The sequence below is a fragment of the Pseudonaja textilis genome, chromosome 1 (assembly GCF_049901715.1).
Source record: "Pseudonaja textilis isolate UNSWEBS1 chromosome 1, rPseTex1.2, whole genome shotgun sequence".
Classification (NCBI taxonomy): Eukaryota; Metazoa; Chordata; class Lepidosauria; order Squamata; family Elapidae; genus Pseudonaja; species Pseudonaja textilis.
Window position 1 is genome coordinate 160,826,232 of NC_141990.1, and position 24,735 is coordinate 160,850,966.

The 24,735-nt window shown below is 38.5% G+C and overlaps 1 protein-coding gene across 4 annotated transcripts in view; it reads right to left on the minus strand.

Moving 5' to 3' along the window:
* Nucleotides 1–24,735, minus strand: part of AGAP1 (ArfGAP with GTPase domain, ankyrin repeat and PH domain 1) — a 372,362-nt gene that overhangs the window by 145,923 nt on the left and 201,704 nt on the right. For all 4 annotated transcript variants that reach the window (XM_026707846.2, XM_087919564.1, XM_087919565.1 and 1 more), the window contains 2 exons: nt 21,838–22,006; nt 3,063–3,224 (listed from right to left, as the gene is read on the minus strand). In XM_026707846.2, the coding sequence (XP_026563631.1) occupies nt 3,063–3,224; nt 21,838–22,006 (331 nt within the window). The remainder of the gene's footprint in view (nt 1–3,062; nt 3,225–21,837; nt 22,007–24,735) is intronic.

Sequence of the window (24,735 nt, forward strand, 5' to 3'; positions counted from 1 at the left end):
TAAAACCAATTTACTATAGATTTAATGCATTAACTGTGTATCTGTATCCAACTATATTTTAATGAGCAGTTGTGTTACCAAAATACTATGTTTTGTTACTAAACTTTGGCTGATATTGGGCTTTGATAGTTGCACAAGAAAAATTGATTTGTTTGGCTGCATATGATGTGCCCAACCTTGTCCAACCCTGGTATGCTATGCAAACGAATTCTTTTACTCCAGAATGTTTTTCATTAATTACATTTTTTTCTAATTTAGAAACATATCATTTAACTATAAAGTTATATAGTTTATATAAATATAAAATATATACAGTTTACTGTATTTATTTGTTTGCTTGTTCCTGCCTTTATTATTTTTATAAACAACTTAAGGATGTGAACATACTCCTTCCTCCTCCTATTTTCAGTATCAGTATTTTTTTTAATTCTTTAAAAATGCCACTATAGTTTTTGAGGGCAAAAATTATCAAGTGAGGACATCATATTATCAGCATTTTTTATCTCCTGCCAGCTTTCCTGTTAACTTTGCTCAAAAGTGCAAATGACAATCATGTAACCACAGGAATGCTGTGACCAGTGTATGAAGACCGGTTGTAAATACCAGTCATTCAACATTGTCATAAATTCAGTAACCATATAAATGATTACTGAATTAGTGGTCATTAAGTAAGGAAAACTGGATGTTTAAAAATCCAATAATTTATCATTTCCATTATCATTTTCTTGTTTTCTGTCGTTTAAGTTAATCTCATTGCAGTTTTTACAATGACTAAAATAATCCATTTTTGTGTTTTATTTGTTCCAGAAAAAGAAAAAGCACTTTTACAAGAAAACCTATTTTTCTCTTTTTAATCATCTTTGCTACCCTTACCTCCCATAAATTTATTTTTTTCATTAAATAACTTTTCAGTACTTTATGAGTACTAAGATGAAATAATCTGATGAATTTGAGAAATGGAGTCACTTAGCCATAATTACCAGTAGCAACCATTTTTTTCCTAAGAGATTGCCATACACATAGGATAAGAACAAGATAAGATCGAATCTGTGTCGGTTACCAGGACCTGAGATTTACTTTCAGACTCATGCTGGAGCCCATCTTCAGGGAACTTCTTTCTACTGGGAACAAAAATCTACGGAAGAGTAAATCTACAGTCCCGGTGACCAATCCAGATTTGATCTTGCACCATTATCCTGGGACATGTATATTTTACCTTCATTCATAAGAACAACCCAATTTAATGTTATCTTAATCTAAAGTCCTAAGAAAGCAAAATAAAGTGAAGTTAATTTAAAAATAACAGAAAAATATCAAGATGGTGAACTCAGCACAAGCTTAAGGCAGAACCAACAGTTTCAAACAGACAAGTAGTTTACAAAGGAACCCAATAGTTAAAAATGACAATTCTGGAAAATTCTTGACTTTTTGCCAAGTGTTGGAAAACAGAAATCACCATCAATTATGCAATATTATGAATAAACTAGTCCAGGGGTGAAAAAAACCTATTCTGTAGCTGTCAAGATGGATAGTAGGAACAAGAGTACAGAAGTGAGTAGGCAACTTGGAAACACAAGAAAGGAGAATGGTGGTTGTTCCGCTAATCAGAAAAACATTTGGTTGCTTTAAGAAATGCTTTAAGCATAAATTACTCATTTGCGCACATGGGAAAGTAATAAATATATACCTAAAAGCCTCAATTTTTTCATTGTTTATGATGAAAATCTGAGTGATTTAGTGATACATACAGATTGGTAACAATATGAATGTAGATCAGACCATTTTCTGGCAACTTTAAGAGTGATGCTTGGGGAAAAAAAACAGATGAAGAAAAAGAAAGAAATGGAAGAAAGTAAAACTTCTGGATGGGCTTCCTGCTCTGTTACATTATGAAAAATTAACAGAAACAGCATTGCTATCACATATCATCTTATGGGTAATCCATTTCATTGTTTGACAGCTTCCTTTAGAAAATTCTTTATAATGTCTTATTTTGCCACTACTTTAACAATCACTGATTCTGATCCTGCCTCTCCGGTAACAAAGAACAAGATTCACTCCCTCCTCTTATGTAAATAATAATCCTTTAACTATATGAAGACTGCAGTTCTATTTTCCTCAGTCTTTTCTTCTCTTAGGCTAAACATGAATATGTTCTGGTTTGTTTACATCCTTTCCAAACTACCATGTCCAGAACTGGATACAGGATTCCAAATAAATGATTGATATATAATTGATCATTGATCACATAAAGTATAAGAGTAATTTTTATGAGTAGGATTCATATTCCTGTCAACAGGAATAGCAGCTGCTTTTTTAACTTCTGCAGCAGTTATTGTTTCAGTCGTATGTGTAACTAGCATCTGTTGCATATAGTGTGAACCAGTGGTGGGATTCAAATTTTTTTACTACCGGTTCTGTGGGCGTGGCTTGGTGGGTGTGGCATGGCTTGGTGGGTGTGGCAGGGGAAGGTTACTGCAAAATCCCCATTCCCTCCCCAATCCTGGGGGAAGGATACTGCAAAATCCCATTCCCTCCCCACCCCACTAACCTGCTTTCCAGATCTGTTCTCCTGTACAAGGCAACAAAAGAAGACCCAGCCGATCAGCTAGGACTTGGGAGGCAGAGAATAGATGGGGGCGAGGCCAGTCAGAGGTGCTATTTCAAACCACTCAAAATTTCTGCTACCGGTTCTCTGAACTACTCAAAATTTCCACTACCGGTTCTCCAGAACTGCTCAGAACCTGCTGAATACCAATTCTAGTGTGAACCACCATGAACCATTAGAGGTACTAGATTGAAAGCTATTTCTCCAGAGCAGTAGGTCCTTAAGCAAGTGTATCAGATTTCTAGATGTGGACTTAAGACTATGATCATTTGCATGAGGAAAAAAACACAATTGTAATAAGTTTTATGCATATTATTTTGAGCAGCGTTGTTTTGCAACCTTTTTTGTATCTCATCCTAGCTGTTTTTTTTAAGTAGCAACAGTTTTGAATCATATTTCTATTACTATTATAAATCTTAATTGAAAAAAAATGAAAATTAGAACACTATCTTACCATTACTGATACCAGAATTTGCAATAACTGTCACTTCACTCCACTGGTCAGCGCTAGAAACTGAATAGGATCGTTGATGCATCCCATCAGGTCGACTGTTAAAGGAAAGAAGACTGATGCCACTCGTCATATGAGACACAGATGTACTAGTAGTCACATTTCCTAGAATGAGAGGAATATGAAAATATGAATATCAATGAAAATGTAGAAATGCACATCACAGCAATTAGAACAAAAAATAAATTCTACAATATAAGAAGGTGTAATATTATATTATAATGATATTTATATCCTTTCTTCCAGAATCAAAGATATGCTTTTTATTCTATTTAAGTTACTTTCTTTGAAAAAAAATATCCCAACTTCCACTTTCAAAGGGTTGGCTCCAAGACATATTTGGTTGGAAAGAACAGTTTCACACCAGACCTCTGCTTAGTATGCTCCCAGAAAAAAAGAGGTGCGATTCCCCCCATTTCTCCTTCCAAAGTAAATACCCACATTACTTTCCCAGCTCTTCTAGAGAATTCCCAATTATCTGAGTTAATGTCGGGTCCTTTTCAGAATGCTGCCATTCTGAAGGGGAGAGGGACTCTCCATGGGCTGAATGTTTTTCATGCTTTCGCTTTTGCTGTAACTGCATGGGAGTTTGGGGTGGGAGGATGAGCCATCTGCATAGAACCCCCTCTCAGCCAGTTCCAGCCTGCTACCCAAGGTTGTGGCATCCCAAGGAAAACCTCGTCTCACCAGCCAGCCTCAGAGTTCTCAAAACACCTTTGTGGCATTTTATTGGCTACCTGTATACATGCAGCATTGGGAGGGGGGGGGGGTTTGAAGATGAAAAGTTAGTCTAATGTTTCTTGCACGAATTTCAGACTCAACCTGACTTTTCTGCAATCACTTTACTTTCAGTAAAAGTTCCTTTTGAAATGTGAATTGTTTCAAGAGTCATGCTTTCCTAAGAAGGTAGCTGAGGCAGGACCTTATATTAGGTGAAGTCTTCAAAGTGGTCAATTCGGAGAGGCACCTGTCCTATCATGGGAACCATGCAAATGATATCAATACAAGGCAGCGATCAAGAAGCCAAATGCTGGGGCAAAGCCTCTGCCAAGCCTCAATAAGGCATGAACCCCACCGGATTGGTAGAGGAAGCCGCAAGCTTAGGGGACTCAGCTAAGCCTAGATGGTCCATAGGTGTAGAGAAGAAGGGTGACTGGGAAGGGAGAGCAAAGGGAGTCACCCTTACCCAAGGCTGTTACTGACAAGGATGGAAAGAAGAGCTGGAGGTACAGGAAGAGGAGGAGGAAGGAGATGGACCAACCATGCCAAACTCCTCATGAAGCAAGCCATATGATTAATGATGGATGCTTTCCAAAACTTGAAGGCACTGGAGGCCCTAGTTGGGGGGCGGCAGATGTCAGAACCAGCTGGAGGAGGTAGATGAAAAAACCTCATTCCTGTACTCCAGGGGTGTCAAATTCAAGACTCCTGGGTTGGATGCGGCTGTGGAGTAGTTAGATCTCGCTTTCAGGGCTACCCTGGAAACAGTGAAGGACCAGCCTGTGGTGTCTTTGCCAGTGAAAATACAGCTTCGGCTGGCCCTGCCAGCCCCCCCAGTTCGAAGAGGAACAACATTTCGAAGTTAAGGAAACCCTGGATTGCAGGAAACATAGGGGGAAAGTACAGTATTTGGTGGCCTGGAAACACTTCTTCACCTCACAATCTTAATGGATGAATGCTTGGGACGTCTGGGCCCCCAAACTCCTTCAATTGTTTCACAAAAAATACCCTGACAAACCTTAATGTAATGTTATTCTCCTTTATTGTAGCTTGCTTCTATCCCAGTCTTCTATGTCTTATGTTTTTTTTCTTAGGGCTAAAGCCTCTGCTACAGGAGGACCGAATGTCAGCCGGATCTCCAGCATGGGACTTTGCTTTGATGCATGCTTACTATCAGCTGCCATAGTAATGGAGAGGGTGGGCATGGCATTTGGGTTGAGGAAGTGAACTGGTGAGTTGAAGGCACATGTGAATTAAAAGGGAAGAATGACTGCGCAGCTGAGTGGAATTGTTTATACCCTGTCAAGGTCAACCATCCTAGAACTCCAAATAGATGAAATATTTGAAGATAAGCTTCACATTATAAGGGACATTGATTGGACATTCAGCATGGGACCCTGGAGGGAGAGATTTACAGAAACATTCAACCTGTAACTTTTGTGCCTTTTGAAACAGATCTTGCCTTGCTTTTGTTGCTATCATTTCAAACTGAGTAAAAGTACCTCTTTTCTCTACTTCAATGGAGTTGGGGGTTTTCTTTTGGGGTTTTAAACAGAAGCAGGTCTGACAGTTTTACTTTTTTGGGAGAAACAATGTCCCAGTTGTTCCTTATTTTGGATTTGCTAGCTGGACATCTGACATTAAACCAGCTCTCCATATACTACAGCCTACCTGGACCCCTCCAGGAGAGCTGTAATATCAACATGTCAGCAGCTGACAAGAAGATAAATGGTGGGGTGAACTTGGGAGAAGCTCCCCTCTGGGACAAACTGATAGCAACCCAAGAAGGGCCTGGGGATCAGCCAATCAGCGTGCCATAAGCAGGGTGCTGGGAAGCTGAAGCAGCCACCCATGATCCAGCCAAAAGGGTAGTGGGCCAAGTGGCTTGAGGAAGGCAAGGGAGGCAGAATACCCACTAGTTCCTACCCGAGTTATGGTGGTCCGGGGAAACAAATGTAAAGCCCGGAGGACAGCCAAATGGAAAGAACTGGTGGAGTGGAAGTTCCTGATTGCAACCTGCAGCCCCTCAATGGAACAGTTCAGGGACAAGCTGGGTGGGTTAGAGGTCCAGGGGGGCCACTTCACAGAGGTCCATGGTGACAAGTTGGAAAGGGGACTGCCAAGCTGCTGGCTGCCCCATTCTCCCCCGCTGCAACCAATGGTGTTGGGTCTGATTGGATTGATGGGACCTATGCCACAAGGGGCAGCGGCAGTCCTCCGTGGCAACAGGAGCCTCTGCACAGGTGGTGATAAGCCTGACTTGGACTTTTATGAGATTAACAGCGAGAGGGAAGACAACCTGATAATAAGTCCAGGTGACTGCCATCCTGGTGCCCTACTCGGGAGTAAAGGGCACTCTCATGGCCCTATTAAACTCAGGGTGCACCTGGTGCCTGATCAGCTTGTAGATAGTGGAAATATTGGGGGACTCAGGAAATTAAGGTGGCCCATAGGATTTGAACAGCTAGATAACCTTATGTCAAGCAACTGTGTTCTTTACTTGCCCCTTCTTCTTGTTCTACTAATCGTTTCTAGCATCAGTGACTGCAATGAATTTGCATGCATAACATGGCCAAAGCAAATCAGATGAATTTTTCTGATTTTGGCTTCTAATGATGTGTCTGTTGTATATGATTCAGCACCTCTCTGTTGGTTGCTCTGGCTGTCAGAATTATGGTATACACAATAATTCAGTTCAAAGTAATTCGTTTTTCTTCGACCAGCCACTCTTAGTGAACAACTCTCATATCATACATCATTATAGGGAAGAATATTACTCTAACTAACCTTTTTTTGGTATTTATATCAATATCTCTGATTTTCCAGATCTTATTCATGTTAACCTTTCCAGAGTGGCCTAAAATTATCCTACATTTGATTTCAGAACTGCCATCATAAACAATTTTTGATCCAAGAAAGATAAATTTCCTCCTTGATGATTTTAAAAATCTCATGTCCATCTGCATCTGTTGTTATTATCTTTGTTTTCCTGATGTTATGACTCAATCCTACTTTTTCACTTTCGTTCTTAATTATCCAAAGCATTTTTTCTTTCTTATTTTCAGCCAATATTGCTGTATCATGTGCACACCATAAATTATTTACGGTTCTTCCCCCAACCTTCATTCCAACATCAGGCAGTTCCACTTCTAAATTAACAGAACAACAGAGATGGAAGGGACCTTGGAGGTCTTATAGTCCAACCCCTTGCTCAAGCAGGAGACCCTATAGTATTTTAGACAAATGGATTCCAGTCTCTTATTAAAAGCCTCCAGTGAAAGAACAATAAGCTTTTTTGGTGGCTGCAGCCCAGTGCCACTCATATTTAACTGTCTGCCCACTAGAACGCCAAGATCTTTTTCTGGTGGATGAGCTCTGTATTCAAGATAGAGCCACCAGAGGAAACAGTTACACCGCAGTCAGAAAAATTGCTACTAAAATAAAATAAAATAAAATGGTAGGAGGAGAGGCAGAGAGGGAAAGATAAGTCATAGAAAAAGAATAAAAGACTAGTGACAGGAAAAGGAGAGGAAGATTGGAGAAATTAAGAGAGAAGCCCAGCTGTATCCAAGAGGTCTGAAAGAAGCCTAGCTGCACCATAGGGACCTACCCAAGAGACTAAGGCCCATCGAAGTGAGGTGAGTGGAGAGGCAAACCGACTGCAGACAGCAAAGCCAACTGGTAGAGAATAAAGAGTTGAGCCGGTGAGCGAGTGGGGCCAGCTGTGAAGCAGGGAGGAAAAACAGCTGGGTGGAGAGACCGGCCAAACAAGGACAGTGCAACAACTGGCCAAGAACAAAGAAGCGGTGAGAAGACAGAGCAGGGAGGAAGGGAAGAGAAGAGAGACAAGCTTTCTGTTCGATGTTTGTGCTTATGCCCAAAGAACACCCAAATTATACAGATATTAAATATAAGCTATGTGAACTACTAGAGGAAAGAGTAAGGGATCTAGAGGCAGCTCTAGCCAAACTCCAACCTACGCAAGAAAGCTATGTCCAAACTGAACCAAAAAATAACTCCCAGAAAATTTGACCCTACTGATAAATCCTTGGAGGAAGACAAATGAAAGTATGTCACACATAGAAGGAAACGCAATAATCAAACAAAGAAGCAGCACATATCTAACAAACTCGTTACCCAATCTAACCAAGTCAGAAGCAGCCCCATTAAAACTGAGCAACCAATTTCTCTCCCTTGTTGAAAATACTCAGACCACAACCTCCCCCAATAAGGAAACACACAAACACTTGCTTTAATGGCTGCCTCTCTGCCGCCGGCAAGAAGGGCTTCTCCTGGATCAACCAGGGACTTTGCGATATCCCTGGGATCTACAGGATGCACCCTTCACAATCACCATCTCTTCAGGACAGCTTAGGTCCGTTGGGACCGTCCAGAGGCAAAGATATCGGCTGCAATCTCAGACCTCCGAGATTGCATGCCGTATCGTGGCGACGTCAGCTCCGCCCTATTGAAACAAGTACTTGGGCAGACCACAATCCAATGACAATGAAATGGAAATGACAAAAAAGAAGATCAAGATGGACATTAAATAATACTATTTTAAACGAAAAAGACTTCACACAGCGGATGGAGAAAGAATTGGCTTTTTTCTTCAGAGAAAATAAAAAAGAAGATACCTCAATTCAGAATGTTTGGGACACAATGAAGGCATATGCCAGAGGCTTGATAATAGACTATACAAGGAAAAAGAACATCAGGAAAAGGCAAGCCACTAAAGTTTTAGAAGACGAGCATAAAAGACTTGAAAAAGAACTACAGAAAACGCCACAGAAAAAAGACATTAAACTAGAGGCATATAGTAAGGTGGATGGTTTGAAAATAAATAAAGATAAAACAAAGATCTTGACAAAGAATATGCTACTAAGACGAAAAGAAGAACTGGCAGACCTATTGAAAATTCAAGTCACGAACAAGGTTAACTATTTGGGGATACATTTGACACCAAGATGTAGTACAATAAAAGAGAACAATTACATCAAACTTAAACAACAGATAGCGTTAGATTTGACGAAATGGGAAAATCTACAATTGTCATTAATAGGGAGAATCTCAACAATCAAGATGAATATCTTACCCAGAATTTTATACCTGTTTCAAACAATACCAATTAGGCTTGGAAAGGACTACTTTGAAGATTTAATTAAAATTGTGTTGAAATATATATGGCAAGGTAAGAAAGCGAGAATAAAGTTAAAACTCTTGCAAGATGCTAGAATTAGAGGAGGATTTGGTTTGCCTAATTGGGAGTTGTACTACCAAGCTACAAACTTGATGTGGGCTAAGGAATGGATAACATTAAGAAATACTAGATTGTTGACATTAGAAGGACATGATTTGTTGTTGGGGTGGCATGCTTTTCTATGGTATAAGGGAACTAAAACATAGGGCTATTTTAGAAGACATCATATACGGGAGTCTCTGTGGTTAAATTGGGAGAAGATTAAAAGACAATGTTATTTGAAAATTCCAGTCTGGTTATCGACTATTGAAGCACTTTCCTATCCCATAATATCTAAGAAGGAACAAACAGTTAGATATGGGGAAATATTGGATGAAAAGGGTGAACTTAAATCGATGCAAAATCTAGAGGAACAAGGTATAAAGATGAATTGGTTTTCATATGTGCAAATACATTCAAGGTATGATGGAGATCTCAAAACAGAAGGATTTTATGATAAATTGACTGACTTAGATTAGATTTTGACAGGTACTGATGAAAAGGTGATTTAAAAATTGCATGACTATTTATTGGAAACTAAACTAGAGGAAGAACAAGTTAAAGAAACTATGATTGCTTGGGGGAAGAATTTTGGATATGGGATTGATTTAGAGAAATGGCAAAAATTGTGGTCTCAAAATTATAAAATGACAATGTCAACAGCATATAAAGAAAATTTGTATAAGATGTTTTACAGGTGGCAAGAATAGCAAGAATGTTCAAGAATAAATCCGAAAAATGTTGGAAATGTCAACAGATACCTGGCTCATATTACCATATGTGGTGGACCTGTGCGGACGCTAGAAAATACTGGACTAAAATCCACATGTGGTTGGAAAAAATGACAAAGAAACATATAGACTTGAAACCAGAGATATTTTTATTGGGAATTTTACCTGATACATACAGTAAAGATTTAAAATATTTGATTGTAAATGTATTAACAGTGGCTAGGATTGTATTTGCTAAAAATTGGAAAAATGAGAAAATACCATTACAGGAGGAAATTATTAAGAAAATATTGGAATGTGCTGAAATGAGTAGATTAACATTTGAAATTAGAGAACAAGAGGATAAACAATTTTATAAAATTTGGGACCTTTTCTATCAATGGTTAGATAATAAAATACAATAATAGAATATCTAGAATTTTAGAAACTAATGAATATATAAAGATGTATTTCTTTTTTTGTTATCATATCTATAAAATGTTTTTAGGATAGATTTGGAAGCATTATATGAATTGTTATAAAATAAACTAAGTAAATTATAGTTATCTCGCAAAGTATGAATGAACAAAATTATAGTCAAATGATTGTTTAATAGTAATACTAGGGTATTCAATTTTTTGATTGATAATATGAGTTATTATGCAATGTAACTGTAATTGAGACTATGAAATGGATGCACAAAAAGTTTGTAAACCAACCGACACACTGCTTGTAGATTTATGAAAGAAAGTTGGATGTTTTTATGTTTTGTTTGTTTTTGTTTCTTTAAAAACCAATAAAACTTGTTTTTAAAAAAGAAAAAGAAAACACACAAACACTTAGGGACATCATCCCTAAAAAAAAGTCACATCAACACACTCACCTGGGATAAACAGAAAAGCATCCCAGACTGCACCCCTTAAAAAGGAAGGTGAGTGTTGGTGATAGGAGATTCTATTCTCAAAGAAACAGAACCAGCCATCTGTAGACCGGACATACAATCCAGGGAGGTATGTTGTCTCCCTAGAGCAAAAATCAAGGATGTGGCTGAGAACTTAACCAAAATAATTAGGCTCAGATTACTACCGTTTTCTACTACTACACGTAGGGACGAATGTCACAAAAAAGGACTTGAAAACAATATTGAGTGATTATAAGCAGCTAGGCAAGAAAGTCAAGAACTAGGTGCACAGGTAGTTTTTTTCATCTGTACTGTCAATGAAAGGGCAACATCTTGTAAGAGAACAAAGGATTCAGGAAAGGAACCACTGGCTAAAGGGCTGGTGTTGCCAAAAAAAACCCCATGGTCTGCACAACCATGATGGGCTTTTGGCAAGGGATGGGCTGCACCTGAAAAACTGGGAAGAATGTTTTTGGAAAACGACTGGCTCAACTTATCAGAATTGAGGGAGGAGAGTGATCAATCTCCAGGAGCTACTTCTAAGCAAAACCCCCTAGAACAGGGGTCTCCAACCTTGCTGGCTGAGGAACTCTGGGAGTTGAAGTCCACAAGTCTTAAAGTCACCACGGTTGGAGACCCCTGCCTTAGAAAACAACTCAAATAATGAGGTAAAGAGGGATGGGAAGGAAGACAAACTCAAATACCAAATAGGAGACATAGGAATCATACCCAGAGTCAGACATAAAGACCTCAAATGCCTATATAAAATGCACAAAGTTTGGGAAACAAACTGGGTGAATTTGAAATATTAATATACGAAGGTAGATATGATATAGTTGGAATAACAGAAACTTGGTAGAATGAAACCCACAACTAGAACATACTGATAGAGGGATACAAACTGTTCAAAAAAAACCCCAGACCCCATAAAAGAGGAGGTGGAGTTGCACTGTATGTAAATGACCAGTATATTGCTACAGAAATGCATGGAACCAAAGCTGAAAACGGCTCAATATAAAAGAAAAAAGAAAAAAAGTATGACATTGTTGTAAGTATGTATTATAGGCCACCCAATCAAGCAGAAAAAAAATAGATGTATTTTTCTGACAACCAATTAACAAATATATGTAGGAAACACACTACAATAATAATGAGGGACTTCAATTACTCTGACATCAATTGGAAGACTAATTCCACACCAAGTGATAAATCGAATAGGTTCCTGACCAACCTAGCTGACAACTTTGTTGTCCAAAAGATAGAGGAGGGAACTAGAGAGTAGCCATATTGGACTTAATTTTTACAAAGTGACAGAGGGAGTTGAAACAGCAGGAATCATGGGTTAAAGTGACCATGTCATACTAGAATTCAACATAACACAAACACAACCAATAGAACACAATGATACCAGAGTCCTACCTAGATTTTAAAAGAGCTGATTTTAACAAACTCAGAGAGAACTTGGGAAAGATTCTTTGGATGAAAATCCTTAAGGGGAAAACAACTCAAGGCACTTGGGAAATTCTAAAAGATATTATCATAAAAGCCCAGTCCAGCACAATACCATTGAAAAAGAAAAACAAGAAATCCAAAAAGAAACCAGCATGAAAGATCACTCTGACAAATTGAAAGACAAAAAGGACACATACAAAAAATAGAAAGAAGGACACTTAACTAAGGCAGAATATCAGCAGATAACCAGAATCTGCAAAGACGGATTCAGGAAAGCAAAGGCTGAGAATGCACAAAGGCTTGCAACAAAAGTCAAAGAGAATTTAAAAAGTTTCTTCCAACATATAAATAACAAAAAAAAGAAAATAGTTGGTCCATTAAAGAGGTGGTGGTGCCATCTTTTGATGGCAAAGAAGAAACAGGCAGCAGAGAGAAAGCAGAGCTGCTTAACTCATTCTTTGCATCAGTCTTCATGCAACAATAAACAATAGTCCACCCTACCAAAAACATAACTGTAAGACAGATTAGAAATAAAAGTTAAAATAAGCAAAAAAAATGGTAAGAGAACACCTGTCTGATCTTGATGAATACAAATCACTGGGACCTGATTGATTACACCCCAGGATTCTAAAGGACCTGGCAGATGTCAACTCAGAACCACTGTGTCATATCTTTCAAAAATCCTGGAGCACCGGGTAGCTACCAGAGGACTCAAAAAGAGCTGATGTGGTTCCCATCTTCAGAAAAAGGAGGCAGGGAAAGGAAACTACAGACCAATTAGCCTAACATCAATACCCAGGAAGATACTGGAAAAGATAATAAAAAGCAGATCTGCCAACATCTAGAAATGAGTAAAGTAGTAACTAAAAGTCAGCATGGGTTTGTTAAAAACAGAACATGCCAAACCAATCTTATTTCATTTTTCAACATAGTGACTAAATTAGTGGACCAGCAAAAGACTGTGGACATAGTATAATTAAACTTCCGCAAGGCATTTGACAAAGTAGACCACAACCTATTTCTTGGTAAGCTAGAAAAATGTGGGAAAGACAGCATCACCACCAGATGGATTTGTAACTTGCTGACAAACCATACTGAACGAGTAATCATGGTACTACATCTACATGGTACTACATCTACACGGAGGGAAGTAAGCAGTGGGGTACCACAAGGTTCTATCTTAGGCCCAGTATTCTTCAATATCTTCATAAATGACTTAGATGAGGGAATAGAAGGGGAACTTACCAAATTTGTGGATGATACTAAACTGGCAGGAATAGCCAACACCCTAGATCAGTGATGGCTAACCTTTTTGTTGTCACATGCCAAAAGTGTGCATGTGCACATGTGCCTGCACCCATAATGGAGTGCACGCATGACCCCACCCCCACGCTCCCCAGGCCTCTGCGCATGTGCAGCAAATACCCCAAAATTAGCTGGCTGGTGGGAGGTGCGCATGCATGCGCAATAGAACTGAGCTGGGGCAACAGCTCGCATGGCAGCAGAGATGGCTCTGCATGCCACTTCCAGCACACATGCCATAAGTTTGCCATCATGGTCCTAGATGATAAGCTCAAGATCCAGATGGAACTTGACAGACTAGAACACTGAGCCCTATCTAACAAAATGAAATTCAATGTAGATAAAAGTAAAGTCCTACACTTAGGCAAGAAAAATCAAAAGTCCACATATAGACTGGGCTTAATAGTGAACTTAATAGTGAACTTAACTGTGAGAGAGATCTTAGAGTCTTAGTGGACAACCAATTAAATCGAAGCCAACAGTGTTGCGGCAGTAGCCAAAAAAGCCAATGCAATCCTAAATTGCATTAACAGAGGGATACAATCAAGATCAAGTGAGGTACTAATACCACTCTATAAAGCCTTAATAAGACCACACCTAGAATACTGCATCCAGTTTTGATCACAATACTATAAAAATATGTTGAGACTCTAGAAAGACTGCAGAGAAGAGCAACCAAAATTATTAGGGGAGGACTGGAAACTAAAACGTACGATGAATGGTTGCAGGAACTGGGCATGGGTAGTCTAGTGAAGAGAAGGACCAGGGGAGACATGATAGCAGTCTTCCAATATTTGAGGGGCTGCCATGAAGAGGAAGAGGTCAAGCTATTCTCCAAAGCACCTGAAGGCCAGACAAGAAATAATGGATAGAAATTGAACAAGGAGAGATTCAACCTGGAAATAAGAAATTTTCTCACAGTGAGAGCAATCAACCAATAGAACAGCTTGAATTCAGAAGTTCTGGAAGCTTAATCACTAGAAGCTTTCAAGAAGAGATTGGACTTCCATCTGTCAAAAATGGTGTAAGGTCTGCTTGGGTGGGCGGTTGGACTATATGACTTACAAGGTCCCTTCTAACACTGTTAATCTGTATCTGTATCTCTCTCGCAGTTACTGCTATTGGGCCAAGTTTCACCTAATCTGTCCATGTACATTTAGTTTTCCACATGATCACTTCAGCATACAGATTAAACAAAAATGGTGATAAAATACATTCCTGTCTAAAACTCCCTTACTAATTCTCAACCAATCTGTGTCACCATAGAGTGTTCTCCCTGTTGCCTCTTAATCAGTGTATGGTGGGTTGGGACACCAAGATCATGCCAAGCTGTCCATAGCTTATTTTATTCTACACAGTCAAAAGCTTTTCTGCAATTGATAAAATACATATATGATCCTTTTGAAATTCACATATCCTTTCCATAATCTATCTAGTATTGGCAAAGTGATCTTGAGTGCTGCACCGCTTTCTAAAGCCAGCTTGTACAACAGGTAACTCTTGATCAATGACATTCTGTTATCCTGTTTAATGAACTTTAATCGAATCTTGCTTGCATGAGAAAACAATGCATTCTTGCAATAATTGAAGCCGTCTCTGACAATGCCTTTCTTTACTAGTGGGATATAATAGACCTTTTCTAGTCCTGGGGCCACTGACATGTAGACATGTGACACAGGGCAGTGATCCTATGAACTGGCACTGGTCTTAGTAATTCTGCAGGTATTCTATACCTGGGATTTTCCAGTTTGGCAATTTCTCCATGGGCCATTCTACTTCTTCTTGAAAGATGTTAGGTTCATTATTAATTGAGATGATGATGATGAGTCTACATATAGAAAAAAGATTGAACAACTGGTCCTGTGGTGCATCCGGTACAACGTGGAACTGAACATGCTTAAAACTGTAGAGATGAGAGTGAATTTTAGGAGGAACTCTTCTATTCTATCTCCTCTTACCATATTCGACGACACAGTATTAGCAGTAGTGTCCTTCAAGTTTTTGTGTTCTATAATCCCCCAGGATTATAGACATTGAATTTTGGGGGGGAAATAGTACCTTTTTTTTACTTTGTACAGCTTCAGTTTAGTTACTAATAGCTGATGATTTGAGCCACAATCAGCACCAGGAAGTGTCTTAATAGGTGCAACTGAACCTTTCCAGTGTTGTTGACATAAAATGCAGTCTATCTGATTTCAATGTTGCCCATTTGGTGCTGACCATATAAATGTCATTTGTGTTAAATAAACCATGCAATCATGGTGCTGAAATGATTTTTCTGGCAAAACTGCAGAAGGCAATTACCAGTTTTATTCCAATTCACCTTGCCTACTATTCTTGCAACCTCTCCTACTTTTGCATTGAAATCTCCCATAATATACAAAAGGTCCTTCTTGGTATTTGTTTGGCAACACACTGAAGTTCACTGTAAAAAGTTCAATTTCATCATCATTTGATTTGACAGTTGGAGCTTAGATTTTTAGTATGATAATGTTGAATAGCTTGCCTCAAATTTGGATAGATATTATGCAATCATTGTAGACTCTGTGATTCTCAACACATTTAACCAATTGTTTGCTTACGCAGAATGCAACTACTTTTCATCTGATAACATCATTTCTAGAAAAAGAGCAGCATACAGAGAAGCTCAAATCATCAATATCTAGATAACAGCCTCTCCATGGCCTACAACCAGCTCATCAACCAAAAATCCAGGAAAAGCTTCCTTAGATCAATGGAAGACTTTGAATAATTTGAAAGCAGAATTTTGAGGAAAATTATCAAACAACAATTTCAAAGCCATTTAAACCTTGCTGTTGATTTAACTTTTCACTTATTTAATACTAGGCTGTAGCAGAAAAAAAAACCCTGTAGTTCTATACTCCAAGGTTCAAATGCATTCGCAGGTTGGAGGGGAAAGGATCAAAACTGACAAGATGGAAGTTAAAATATCACAATGGAAGCTCCTCCATTTTTTATTCTGTGTGAGCATGTACAAAATAGTGGGTCTAAATCTCCATGATGTGTCTGCCATTTTGCTGGTTTTGACATACCTCATGGACACTAATGCTCAGGAGTTTTTTCGGCAGCAAAGTATATCAAAAGCATGAGCTGTGATTGTGACCTGATACTGAAGCATTAAGTGACATATACCTTATGAATTTATAATCTTTATTCCAGTTAAGTAAGAAATTGGGTCCAGATTTCTGCCGGCTACGTGACTAAAACTGAATTGGAGGCTGAATCCAACTGTGTGGAATGTGCATGCAGGTAGTCTCATCTAACAATGCTACTTAGGACCAGAAACTTCGTTGTTAAATGATAGTCATAAATTGAAAAACCAGGTGATTGCTCCACTTAATGGTGGTAGTCCCAGTTGCCATCATTAAGCAAGGACAGCATGGGGGCATGGCCTAACATGTCTGTGACATGTGACTTCCAGCCAACTTCCTTATTGATTTTGCTTGTTAAAAGCTGGCAGGAAATGTTGCCAATCATGATTGCAGGGACATTGTGACAACGATCAATAGAAGGACCAGTTAAAAATACAATTTATGCTGTGCATAGAAGTTAGAACGGTCACTGAACTAGTGGACATTAAACAAAGGCCACCAGAACATAAAAAATTCAAGGACAAAGAAAACAGAAAGAGTTCAGTATTTTTCCCCCTCTTGTTTTTGCAAATATATCTCCTTTAAGCCCCTAGGAGAACATGGCATGTCATCAACTTCATTTTTGTCTCATGAGAATTTTGTAACAGTTTACAAATGAGAGTGTCTCTTTGGAAAACACATAACGAGCTTAAAAAAAAACCTCCAGTGCTAATAAAAACCATGAGATGCTCCCTCTAATTTTCCTTTCTGTGCTATGATAGACACATCATATTCATACATAAAAGCATCTGTAGTGGTCCGTTCAATCAGATAAATGTAATTGTTATATACAATTCGCAACAATTGGATCCTTGCTAATTTTATCTTACACATACAAGGAATCCTTAATTTTGACCTGTTCTTTTTAATGACCATTTGAAGTTACAACAGACCTCCCAAAGGCTACATGGCCATCTAAAAGTACCGATGCTAGGTACACTGTCATAAAGTGCATAGTGATCAAAATTAATAAAAACTGTTTTAGATTTTCAGTTTACTACCAACACTGGAGAGCTGTATTGAAAAAACCTGGGAACAAATGGATCAAAAGATGTTTCTGAAAGATTTGCTTTAATATACGTATCTATTATTAAATAGGTTTAGATTAATTCCAGAGAAGTATGTAGATCTTCTGGTTTTCAAGTAATGACATTAGGAAGCAATCCATTTGGTGTATAGGAGTTAAGGCAGAAAGAACAATATTTTCCCAATCATGACACAATCTTGTCAAAACCATTTTTGATTTTGAATAGCCACAGATGGACATTGATTGTTACAGAAATACAAAACACACTGAATATCTCGGTGTATATGAACTTTAGCATGATAAAAAAATGCAGAGGCTTCCAAGTTAGAGCAAGCTGTACTTTTTACTTCATTTCAAAACCATTTAAAATTAAATGAAGAGAAAAACTGACCCCTACACACAAAGACTGTGATTCTGTGCTGTTATTGTTATTGGAATATTTTAAAGATATTACTCTGTAACAACAATTTAGTAAATGCAAGTCTGCAGTGTGAGCAGTTTTGATAAACAACCTCTGTGGGCCACACAACAGTGATAATGTATCCTTAAGTACTGCCAACGAGCTGCCATTCTGCACAGCCAATTACTTCTGTGCGTCTGTCACTCAAAGGAAAAATGACTGAACCCATTAGATCAAACCTTTGTCACTGTTCCTAATGCACTCTTAGGCCTCATTAATCTGAGGGAGCAGCAACACAGCCGCCGGTGCCTCATTGCCTCCTTCACAACAGGACCATGTGAAGCCTCTCATCTCTCCCCCAAGTGCACCACGTTAATCAAGCTCTGCTTATTACCCCAGTCCCTGTCACGATGGAGAGCACTCTCTCTTAAATGCTCTCATTATGGCCCATCTTTAGAGCTGGCTGAGTGGAAAAAAAGAGAACAAGAACAGAAGAGGAAAATGCAAGTCCGATCGCATTAATATTCATAACAATAATTAGTATTCTAGGTCACTGAATATTCATGCTATTAGTTTGGGTTTTATGGGTTTGCTGGATGTCCTGATTGCTGGAGTGTGGAGAAAAACAGCATGGCGGGAATGTTAGATATCAATGGTAGTTCACTATTGAAAATAGGTTTGTGAGCACCCCTCCCATTTGGAAGAGGAGGCCAAACCAGTGTTTTAAACATTCCTGATGCCTTTAGGATTTGAAAAATCACTAGAGAGGTGGAGAAGTGAAAATGCTTGATTTTCCAGAAAAGGTTTTACAACAGATTGGTTGCTATTACAAAATATGAGAGCCTAACATAATAACTTCAGAAGACTAGGACAAATAACTAATCTTGGATACAGGGAAAATCTAGAAATGAGATACACAAACCAAACTATAATAGAAAGAAGAGAGTGGATTAATCCAAGATCATTGCTGGCACTAGTGGTGGACTATCTCAATGTTCAGGACCGTTATACATGCCTTGTTTGAAATTGTGACATTCACTAAACATAAAGAGTATATACTGTCAGGCTCTAAATCTTAGACATATTTAAGTTATCATTATAGATATATCTTGGGCCTCATAATGTATTATTTTATAAGCTTAGGAATTTTAGTGGACTTCCTATCTTACCAGGTTGTTGTGTTCTGTTTATGCCTCACCCAGAGCATCCAGAAGATAAAAACAATTTTAAAAAATAGTGATAGAAAGCAGTGAGGATTGTAGCAGGAGCATTTGCAGCAAGCAAATATTTCATCATAACAGTAGCATGTGCATTATGATAAGCAACACAGGCCCTGTCCCTTACATTTTGCCAGCAAACATAATAGACAAATATAAAAGGTACAAAGTCTGTAGCATTTTTTGCCATTTGAACCCCCTGTCCTCTCTGGAAACCATAACTTTGATTACCTAGTAAGCTGTGGTTTCCAGAGAGGATAGCTATTATTATAAGCAAAGCCAAATCAAGGTAGCCCTAAAATCTAAATATTATACATAAATATTATTTTAAAGAATTTATATTTTTATTTTTATAATTTTAAAGAATTTATATTCTTCAAAAACCGATTTCATACTAAAAAGCTGTTTCTTGACATAAACCAGCAAGTATAATCACCTACTTTATCTTTTTTGGGATTAAATTTAAATTTGTTAGCTCATTGATGATGTATTACGGCCCTCCAGCACTTATTTCGAACTGTTAAAGATTTTCTTGTCTTCAATGAAAATACAAATTGAGCATAACAGCACTGTGAAGCATCAGCAATTTTTAATGCAGTTTCTTGTAGATGTTAAATAGTACTCAGTGTGTGGATTTGGGTTCTCCCAGGTAATGAAAACTAGCCAGACGATCACTGCAATACTAGAAAGTAAATGTATTACGTCTTTAAATAGCTATATATTCTTTACCTTCCAAATAGAGTTTGATAACGTTTAGGGTATCACTTCAGCTCTATAGAAGTATTATGTAAGATTATGCATGAAAAAAGCACTTGTATTGGTAATACATTTCTGTCATACTTCCAATGGTAATTTTAAAGAATAGTAGATAGTACTCTAACACAAATAAAGTACTTTCTTTTTTCAAATCTTTCCAAATGATCTGGTCAATCTGGATCTATACTCCAGTTTTTATCTTAGGTCCTTCTACTGGGTATAATTACTTGAAAAACTTTCAGGAACGGTTACTTGAACATTTGGCTATGAATGCACAAAATAAACTCAAATTTCAGGATCCATACACTATCTTGAACCATAAACTAACCATACAGATGGGGCTCACTAAAATATGGATGGCTGAGTATGCTTCAGGGTGTCATGTGAATTAGGAGAGGGTCACATGACTTCTCACTTCAACATCAGAAGGTATAATTTAAAACTCTCCTGATCAAGCATGACGTACTTCAGCCAAACATTTGTTTCTCAGTTCTTGTGATAGGTTGTATACCTTGCACTAGACATATTTCCTCCAGATAGCCTAAAACAAGGTCCCCAGAAATCAAATCCATTGAACTGATACTATTTCCATAGGCAATTGTTCATCTCCTGTATTTTCTTCTGCTCTGCAGTCTCGGATGAAAATAAACAGAGGAGGATACTACCTGAGCTTCCTTCTTAGAGCTTCCAAGTTCAAGATGATTCTTACAGACTTGAAGACTTGCAATCTTGAAGTTAACCACACTACACAATGCCTTCTTTATGGCATTATCTAATTTCTCATACACACTTCTGACATCTGGGAGGAACCTATTATTATATGTTTTAACCATCTACTAAAAACCAATAATCTCTTAGGCATGCTACAGATGAATGTTTTTCCTTAGTGTACTTATTTTATATAAACTATTTTTAATTCATTGTTGTTTTATTTGTTGTATTTTATCAAATCTATTATTACTGCACCGATTTGTCTAATATGGACTGATTTACGTTTCTTGAGTTATTCTAGCATCTGAGAAAAGTAATTCTACAAATGACAGATAAATCCTCATTTCAAAAACAAAACTTCAGAACAAAAATTGGACCTTCTTGGGCTATGTGGCAGAAATAAAGAGAAAGGTTAACGAAACATCAAAGTTTACATGACTTCCATTTGGCAGAACAGTCATAAATTGGTAATTTACCCAGTAATCATTCTGATGCTCATATTATAAGATGATGATGGTAAAGAAAATCTTAGCATATTTGCACAATGTAAATAAATTTTTGTACTTAAGTTCCAGTTCCCACTAATAAAGCAATACCTGTGCCTGGAGTATATCATTTACACTTGAAGCTGACATTCACATGAAAGGGCTCTTTAGTCCCTTCTTTCACATGGCATTTTATTCAAGTTCCTTCCTACCATTATTTATTTTTTGTTGTTGATTTTTCCAAAAAACCTACAAACCTTCCAGGAGTGGCTTAAAACCAAACGTAATGCATGTGTATTTAAAAATAAATGGTAATGAATTAAATTGAATTTACTTCTACATAGAAGTTTTACAGTGCAACCCTAAGTGTCCCCATTCAGAAATAAGTCAATGAGACAAACACCTGGTAAGTGGTAATAAAACCTGTTAAGGTTAAGTGGAAAAGCAATATGTACATCTAGGTTACACACAAGAAAATGTTAAACAGATGGCATCACACTGTTTTTACTTTTATCAAAGAGCATGACTGTTTTCAGATAAAAATATCTAAAACATAAATATGTTAAATATAATTACTGTGTTTTTAAATTAAAAGGCAACATAAACAAACATTGTGATCATATTTTTCAAATTATATTTCTCTTACCTGGATTTGGTGAAATATGTAAACCGCTCATCTCTTTGGACAAGCCATTTGTTCTTTGATTAGAGATAGGTGCACAGACTGATGTGGCACGAGGTGGCCTCTTCCCTGGCACTTTAACTGTGGTCCTCAGAAGATCAATTTCTTTTCCATGAACATTTTGCATATAGTCCTGCACCAAAAGACAACAAATATATTTCCCCCAGAGAAAATGAAAATAATGCAAAAAAAAAATTGGACTAAAAGAAATCATGTGGTTAATTTGATTTTCCTGGGGTTACTAGGGGCTGATGTTTCTTAAAACATATTTTTCTTAATCTTTAGGAAGTTTCCTAAAGAAGATCAGAATATAAAATTGCAGGGTGGGGGGGGGGGCAGTGTTAAACAGTAATAGCATAAAACTCTCACTGGGAAGCTGTTAGATTCTATATATATATATATATATAAAGCAATATACATTTTGGTATTACAGCTGCAGATAGGCAAACCAGAAGCCATGGTATAGAGCTTAAAACATGTTCCAATTACAGAATGGCTAGTATCAAAGGAATGGGAAGAGGATTCCACATGTGTACTCCAGCTGCTTCAGAAATTTGACATCAAGAAGATTGTGCTGGCATATGCAGTTGAAGGTAAGAACAGATTTGAACTACTCAGCATCATAGAAAGACAACCAGACGAGCTATGGGAGGAAATAAAAATAACTGTCACTGAAGTAACCCAAAAATGTATTTCATACAAGATACCAAAGAAATTGGCCAGTTGGATATCAGAAGCTACAATAAAGACAGCAGAAGAGAAAAGGAAAACAAAAGCTATTGCTAGCAGGGAAGAAATGCAAAGATAAATGCAAAGTTTCATAGAGAGACAAGAAAAGATAAAGAAAAGTACTTCACTGAACAATGTAAGAAAATGGAGGAAGCAGCCATGAGAGGTCATACAACAGATTGTTTTACTTATGTGAAGAAGGCCAGAAACTTCTATATGGCAAGTAAGGCTATGATCAGATGACATAATGAGCAGGAATTGTATGACCAACAAGCAATCAGAGAAAAAGCAAAGGAATATCAAAATGACCTCTACATGTGCTTCATTGACTACACAAAAGTCTTGGATTGTGTTGACCATGACAAGTTCTAGAACTGCCTCAAAGAACTGGGAATATCACCACATCACATCCAGCTCATTCAGTCATTTACTCTGATCGGACAGCCACTTTAAGAATGGAATATGGAGATGCAAGATGGTTCAGAATTGAAAAAGGCACTCAACAAGGTTGGATCCTGACATCTCTACTATTCAACATGTACAAAGAAATAATTATGAGAATGCACATTTGGAGGAATGTTCCAATGGGGTTAAAGTCAGTGGTAGGAATATCAACAGCATCTAATATGATGATACAACATTACTCACAGAAAGCAATGAGTATCTGGAGAGATTAATCCTAAGAGTCAAAGATGAAAGTGAAAAATCTGTATCTTAACATCAAGAAAACAAAGATAATGACAACTGCAGAGAACACACAGGTCAGAGAGCAGATTGACAATGAGACCATTGGAAGAGTAAAGAATTAATCTTACTGGGCTCTGAACTCGACCAAAGTGGTGATTGCAGACTCAAGATCAGAAGGCATATAGCACTTGGAAGAACTGCAATGTTTGGCATGAGTAACATCTGGAAGAGTAAAGACATCAGCCTCACAATCAAATGCAGATTAATCAACGCAATAATTTTTCCAATTGCTACTTATTGTTGTGAAATGTGAATTCTGAAAAAGCCAGAGCCCTGCGACTGTCGGGCTAGCCCTCCAAGCAGAGCCTGGAAGCCAGCAGGGCATGTATGGGAGAAGCTGTTGTGGGCCAACAGTGGCCAGCAGCAGATTTAACAGTGAGGAGGTTGGGGAGGAACATGGGCCAGTCCTGGAGTCTGGGGAAGGCACTGACAAATGCTCTATATCGGAGTCAGAGATGGAGCCAGGGGCATCTGACGGTTATCAGCTGCCTTCGGAGTCAGACATCAATGAAGCAGAAGTACAGCTGGAGCCTGTTCCCAGTGTGTGCATGCACAGAGTTGCCAGAAGGAGGGAACAGTTGAGGAAGAAGGGCTGACTTGGGGGTAAAGCCACAGGTGGATTGTGAATGGCCCCTCCCCTAGAGAGTAAAAGAGGAGTGAAAGGGGAGTGGGGCTTTGCAGGAAACCATTAGCTCATTCCAGCATGCTTGCCAAGTATTGAGGTGTCTGACAGGTATTGGCTTGACCACGCTCCAAGCCTGATAAAGGTTTGTAATTGGGAACTATCTTGAAAGACTGTTGGCCCGGACTTTGTTGGAGAGGATATTCATTGTAAATCAAATAAAAGAGGCTTACTGAGACGAGGACTCGGTTTTGTGCTGTTGGGGAAGCCTAGGTCAGAACAGAAGCGTGGTGAGGCATGTAGCTTTGCCATGTAGGGAATGATGGGGCTTTTCATCCCTCACCTCAAGGAGAAGGAGAAGGAGGAAAAGGGAGAGTGGTTGCTCGAGAGCTGCTTTTTGCTGGCTGCTTCCCGGGCTTGCTCATGGGAATCTGGCGTGGAAGGGCGGGTCTGTTTTTTTGCAGATTTGTCCCGACAGTCCCATCCCCTTTGAACCTAGCCTCCCTCCTCAGACGGAGATGGAGGACTAGACTGGGCTGAAGCAGAGGAGAAAGAGCGGGGGCAGAAGCTGTGCAGCTATGGATGAGGGACTTGCCCTCCTCTCCACGAGACCTCTCAGGAGACACAGCATTCAAATATAAAAGCCACTCCTTCCAAGTCAGCACCAGCGCCTGGGCTCTGGCAGTAGGGCCACTTCATCTCCCTGGGAGTGTCTTGTCGCCTTGATGGCCCTTCACATCCCCCCATACAGTTCCCAGGGAGGG